Source organism: Ptychodera flava, assembly GCF_041260155.1.
Source record: "Ptychodera flava strain L36383 chromosome 3 unlocalized genomic scaffold, AS_Pfla_20210202 Scaffold_25__1_contigs__length_14229661_pilon, whole genome shotgun sequence".
Taxonomy (NCBI): Eukaryota; Metazoa; Hemichordata; class Enteropneusta; family Ptychoderidae; genus Ptychodera; species Ptychodera flava.
In genome coordinates, this window is record NW_027248279.1 from 8,608,614 (window position 1) to 8,614,853 (window position 6,240).

The following is a 6,240-nucleotide window of genomic DNA, read 5'->3' on the forward strand; positions in this document are numbered from 1 at the left end:
TTGTAAATAATTCATTGCTTATTGATGATTGACATGTGCAAGTTTTCAAACGCTTTGTTATGAAATTTAAACTACAGCAAATAATTTCGGTTTATAATGACATTTTATTGGTAACACAACCTTTAACGTTCACCTCAAAGTCCATGTAAACAGGTCCAACATCACCATGCATAAGAATGGCTTTGGACCAGATCAAAGTGGTGATACTGATTTACTTGCTCTGTATAAATGTGAATCATTATTGACATGTGAATTCTGGTCTGAACTAGAATTCAAATGTAAAACGCTAACAATGCATTTTACACACAAGACCACGTGTTGACAATATGCATAATGGTTGCAGTCACTGGTGTTATAGTTGGGTATGACAGCACATCAATCATACGGGATATACAGAATGAAAGTAGACCAATTTGTGAAATTTTGTTAGAATTAACTCTAAATTGTCTCTGCACTGCAGAAGTGAGCATAACTTCTGTACCAAAGAGGAGAGAATGAAGTGACTAATTAAACAGTGGGTACATCATTCCCTAACAACAAGTTTGGTTTAATTATTAAAAAAGTTAAATGAACTACCAAATTTCTAAAAATTGTATATTCAATAGTACAGGCCATGACAATTTATACATCAACTGACAGTGTAGTTTTTCATTTTTACTTCCTCTAAACACTTGAAGTGTACCACAATTTGAAGTTAATGGATCTTACTTCATACAGATGATAACCCTATGCTAGGTCTGTATTAGTAATATTGATCCCTGCACTTGTTACAATGTCAATAATACTTTCCTGGAATTGTCATGTACATTGATTGTAGACTGTGGCATTAACTACGATCCAGGTTCTCGGGTCTGGGGTTTGGACAGACTCTGATGTACTTCTTCATTGTTTAAGACATTCCCCTTGTGTTTTCACAGAGCTACACTGTACTGTGCTCCATGCAAAATGTATAAAAGCAGCACAGTATTTCACAACTCTGACATGTATGTCTGAATAACACATGATGTCAAATGCATCAAAGAGGATAATTAATAATCTTTCTACTCGGCGCTGTATATAGGTATGTTAGAGTCCCAGCTCAGGCAGATCCTATTCACAGATATCATAAATTTACAGGAAATTAACAGGAAAAGAATGTTTCAAATAATCAACAGGCCTCCATTATAGTTTGTATTTAAATAAACACCATACGAGTGGTAAAATGGATTTGATGTTTGTGAAAGTATATTTATTATATTACATGCACTGAATTCAACAGCTGATGACATTGGAGACAGAAAGACAAACAAAAACAAAGAAATATTAAATATTGTTTAATTTTTGGGAAGTGTGCTTTAATAACGGTATGGTTACCCTGGTGTAACTCTCTCTTCAGGCACTGATATCTGAATTTGCAGGTTTTAGGGGTTCAAACTTGATTAAACCATGGAATTCTTGTATATGTTACACAGTTAGAGTACCATGAACTTGATGAAGTTCAGTTGATGTCTGTCTTTTATATTTTGTGTACAAAAAAGGTGCACAAGAATTCAAAAGTAACAAATTATCAACACTGAAACAAATAGACAATGATAAAAATAGAGATAATTTTTCTTTGAATATCAGCTATACACAAAGTATGAACAGCAGGGCATGCAATGTGCATAGCTTCATTGCACAGACATCTGAAGTACACAACCTTTGCCCCCTTCACACGTACGTCGTCGTTTGAATGACTCACACTCCATCACCATCACTCCGTTCCCAATATAGTATTAAAAGTATGAGCATAATACATCCTAAAGCATATTGAACGGCTACAAAGGGCTCCTAAACGACGAACTGGTGGTCCTTCGCCCACTTTCGAGATATTTCGGGACAAATATCTACGACTTCACAGTAAAATGAAGTGTACATTACTTCCTGGATGGGCTACTTCGGAAATAGTTGGAAGGCTAGAAAACTTACTTACCGGTCGGACAAACGAGGTCCCGAGGACGCCATTTGGATTTTAAGTCGATATCCACTTATCCTCTGTCGGTCATACCGGTTTTACTACGTCTGTTATTGCGGCTGTAATAATGGGATTTCTGGTGGTATCAGACGTCGTGCTCACAGCAAAACAACAAATCCCACCCAGTTGAGCTCAGTCAGTCGTGAACGCGACAGCTACAATCGTCATCAAATCGATGTTCTAAATTGAAACACTTTGGACTGTTGTCTAGAAGTTTCACGGTTACAGTATTCCAAAATAGCCCTGTACCTCTTATAAACTCCTTGAATCTGAGTTTAGGATAAAATCGCCTTGTTTTGGTCCAGTCTGACAGCGGGCATTCACCGGAAAGTATTATGAGGGATATCCCATATTTCGACCTGCGCACGCAGTTTCAGGAAGAGCCCATAACAAAAAAAATAGTTCCTCGGATTTTTAGATTAAACTAAAAGAGATCTACGATGTTATATTTGTATAAAGTTCCACTGATCACCATTGTGGTTTTTTTTCATATAATACTGATATGATTTTGTCTTTAATATGAACAAAGTTCCACAGATTTCTGAATGAACTGTGTTCGTTGTAAGTGTTCATCCTCCGCCAATAGTCTGATTAAATATGGCTGCCACCAGACTGATTTACATATATGTGACCCGAAGAATTGGGGCGTTTCAACTGCAACAACATAATCACCTACAGAGGGCGTATCATTGACAGCCTTTCGTGGACCTGTTTTCACTGCATTCCCTAAACAGCACACTCAGGGAGTACTTTAAGGCCAAAAGTACCAATTAACAAGTCATTGACAATGACATAGTCCCCACTTGTAATAGGAGTATCAGTCTTGATGGGGCAGGGAAATATGGTCATTAAAAAGTATCACTGGAGTGTATATGTTGAGATCTATGGGCACATAGGTCTATGTCATTGTTCCCAATTTGAAACACATGAGGCATGTCTAAGTTATGGGGACTAAATCGGGAAAAAAAGATCAGACCTCAAGCTGTTGGCCAGCCAAGAAATACATGTGTGCATAATAAATGAGGTACAAGATGTGACATCTTAAGGTCTAATATCCTATCAAAATTGGAGGGTATAGAACTTGTGGTTACTGAGTTATGCATATATATGTATAATCAAGGTCAAAGGTCATCGAGGTCACGTGACATTTTGAGAAAAATATTGTATTGCTAATTAATCCCTACATGCCAAAAATCAGACCTCTAGCTCTATTCGCTTGCCCAGAATTAGATATGTGCATAATTAATGAGGTAAAGCATGTGTTGTCATAAGGTCTCCAATCCTACTAAGTATAAAGGACATAGCACTTGTGGCTACTTATTTATTGACATAAACGTATATTTTAGGTAAAGGTCATAGAGGTCACATGAAATTTGGTAAAAAAATTTTCTTTCCTATAGTTATCCTTATAGTCCAAAAATCAGAAATCCAGCTCTATTGGCTTGCTCAGAATTAGATATGTGCATAATTAATGAGGTACAGTATGTGGCGTCACAAGATGAAGGCTGTAGCACTTGTGGTTACTGAGTTATAGACAAATACGTATATTTGAGGTCAAAGGTCATTGAGGTCTCGTGACATTTTGTCAAAAAAATTGTATTGCTAAGTTATCCCTATATACCAAAAATCAGACCTATATGCACATAATTAATGAGGTACAATATGTGGCGTCATAAGGTGTCCCATCATACCATATATGAAGGGTGTAGCACTTATGGTTACTAAGTTATGGACAAATATGTATATTTGAGGTCATAGGTCATCGAGGTCACGTGACATTGTCAAAAAAATTGTATTGCTAAGTTATCCCTATATACCAAAAATCAAACCACTAGCTCTATTGGCTCGCTCAAAATTACATATGTGATTTATTATTGAGTTACAATATGTGGCGTCAAAGGTGTCCCATCATACCATATGTGAAGGGTGTAGCACTTGTGGTTACTGAGTTATGGACAAATATGTATATTTGAGGTCAAAGGTCACCAAGGTCACGTGACATTTTCTAAAAAGAATTGTATTGCTAAGTTATCCATATATACCAAAAATCAGACCTCTAGCTCTATTGGCTCGCTCAAAATTAGATATGCGCATAATTAATGAGGTACAATATGTGGCGTCATAAGGTGTCCCTTCATACCAAATCAGTCTGAACGCTAGGGGTGCAATTTGCATATGCAAATGCCATTTCCTTTCGAACGGCACTCAGCAACTCAGTCTACACTGTGACCGTTGGCTGGCTAACACAGTTTTTCAGTCGCTCCCAAATCCTCATTTTTTCGCCGATAATTATCATTGGAGACCAACTTCATCTCTTCAATTGGATTTTCTGAGAAGGTAAGTGACTTTTCGGGGCTCTGTTTGAAAAATTAAAGTGAATTTTGCGATTTCAGCGATTTTTCATAGTACGATGTTATATGTCGAGCGCGGACTTGTGTTGCTGTACCAACTACGGTAGCATGAAATTATGGCCCAAAATCAAGCATAGTTCGTGGAATTATACTATAAATTAGCTTTTTACCGCAGAATTTTGTCTGTTCATGCCAGGAATTTGATGTTGGGCGGTAGTCTCGGTTTACCCAGACTGCAGTGGGGCTCTACTTCCGCCCGTCTGTGTGGGCGGGCGGAAGTAGAGCCCCACTGCAGTCTGGGTAAACCGAGACTAGTTGGGCGGCAAAGTTCGCCGCTGTGTTTTGCCGCTAAAATCCAATATGGCGCCAAATCAACATCAGTGTACTGTACGTATTACACGTACACTGTTACTCACATACGCTCATAGTGAAATAAATCCCCAAAATGTGCGTATTTTTAGGTCAAATGTTACTTTTTTGGGGGAAACTATCATCAAGTGACACTTTTAGGTTGTAATACGTAAAATTCGTGTCACAGTTGTTTTTAATTATTTTCCTCTTTTTTTTTCAGGGTCATCACAGTCCGAGGATGGCTTCGAAGCTTCCAGCCGGGGCTTCCCATAGAAAAACTTGTGCATGTGACCTCATGGTTGTTCACTTTTAACTTTTTTGACGTAATTTTCGTGTCTGATTTGTCTCAGTTTGTTGCAGTCAAGTCTCTGAGGCTTAAGTATTGATCAAACTTCAGGTTTATTTAGAATAAAGCTGTTGTCTTTGCAGTATATTGAATTCAGAACTTATTAATTTTCTTTTTAATTTAACCAACACAAAACCAACCGACACGTTCCAATATTTATTGAGAAATTCGTGTCACCCGAGCGGCACTTTCAAAGGCTTCATTAAAGGTGAACTTCTCCGATATGCTTGCACATGCAACAACGACATGGACTTCATTGAAAAGGTCAACTTTCTCACACGCAAACTTCAACAACAAGATTATAGAAAAAAAAAGATATATCTCGTATAAAGAAAGATGTTAATCTCACCAACCATCGACGATACCTCACCGATAAAGATAAGAGGAATATGACATAAGAACAAAACTGGTTTACACAACGACCTTCAGTCCATTCATCAAAACCAGGCAAATCAAACAATGTCTAACAAAAAATTGGAAAATAATAGAAGCCGATCAAACACTGGTCAAAGTTTTTCCAGAAAAACCTATCATAGCATACAAAAGGAATAAAAACTTAAGAGACATCCTCGTTCAGGCACAAATCAAGCACGAGGATAAAATAAACACGAACGGTCTGACCAACAAACCACTCAAAGTTCAGACCACAACATATCCATACTAGCATCTCTAGTTGATGAACAATCGCTACTATCAAATTAACATGTGGGATAAATAGCTCCAACACATAACCGGTTCTTTCCGGGGACCCAGATCACATGACCAGGGTCAAAGCACTATCGATTCACCGGTGTCTCGCCATGTTTCTCCATATCATTAAACCACATTGATCGAATCAATATACCGCATCACTATCAAAGGTAGAAAACGATGTGTAAAGTTGCTCTCATTTTCCTATATATAGAAACAGACTTCAAGATACAGTACATAAAACAATTTATAAATTCTAAAATTCTGAGAAAAAAATACACTAAAGAACTGTAGTTGTAGTTAACATAAAATTATTCTCGTTTGTAGAGGCCATCTAATCTGTGGTGAATGTATAATGCCCACTGTAACAAGTACTAGAAAACGGCATTCATAGGTGAAATTTTTAGACAAAGTTTCGCCAAGGGTCTATTGAAAAGTGTACCATTTCCAGTAAAATAGCTCTGTGAAGTTAAAAATTGGTATACACAATCAATTGTTACTGAAAAAGA

The 6,240-nt window shown here is 37.3% G+C and overlaps 1 protein-coding gene and 1 long non-coding RNA gene across 26 annotated transcripts in view; one reads left to right on the forward strand and one right to left on the reverse strand.

Annotated features, from left to right (window-relative positions):
* The window catches only part of LOC139125550 (rho guanine nucleotide exchange factor 11-like), a 244,373-nt gene extending 242,006 nt beyond the window's left edge, over positions 1-2,367 (reverse strand). For 11 of the 25 annotated variants that reach the window (XM_070691632.1, XM_070691630.1, XM_070691628.1 and 8 more), the window contains exon 1: positions 1,952-2,092. Coding sequence is in view for 12 of the 25 variants with exons in the window: in XM_070691626.1 (XP_070547727.1) it covers positions 1,952-1,983 (32 nt within the window). In the remaining 13 variants the exon portion in view is untranslated. Of the gene's footprint in view, positions 1-1,951 lie in introns of all 25 variants that reach the window. The other 14 variants (XM_070691640.1, XM_070691639.1, XM_070691636.1 and 11 more) reach the window with 7 other exon arrangements.
* Positions 2,368-4,190: 1,823 nt separating this feature from the next.
* On the forward strand, positions 4,191-5,126 carry LOC139125265 (uncharacterized). Its single transcript, XR_011550176.1, has 2 exons — positions 4,191-4,330; positions 4,916-5,126. It is a non-coding gene; the product is annotated as an uncharacterized lncRNA (long non-coding RNA).
* Positions 5,127-6,240: the final 1,114 nt, after the last annotated feature.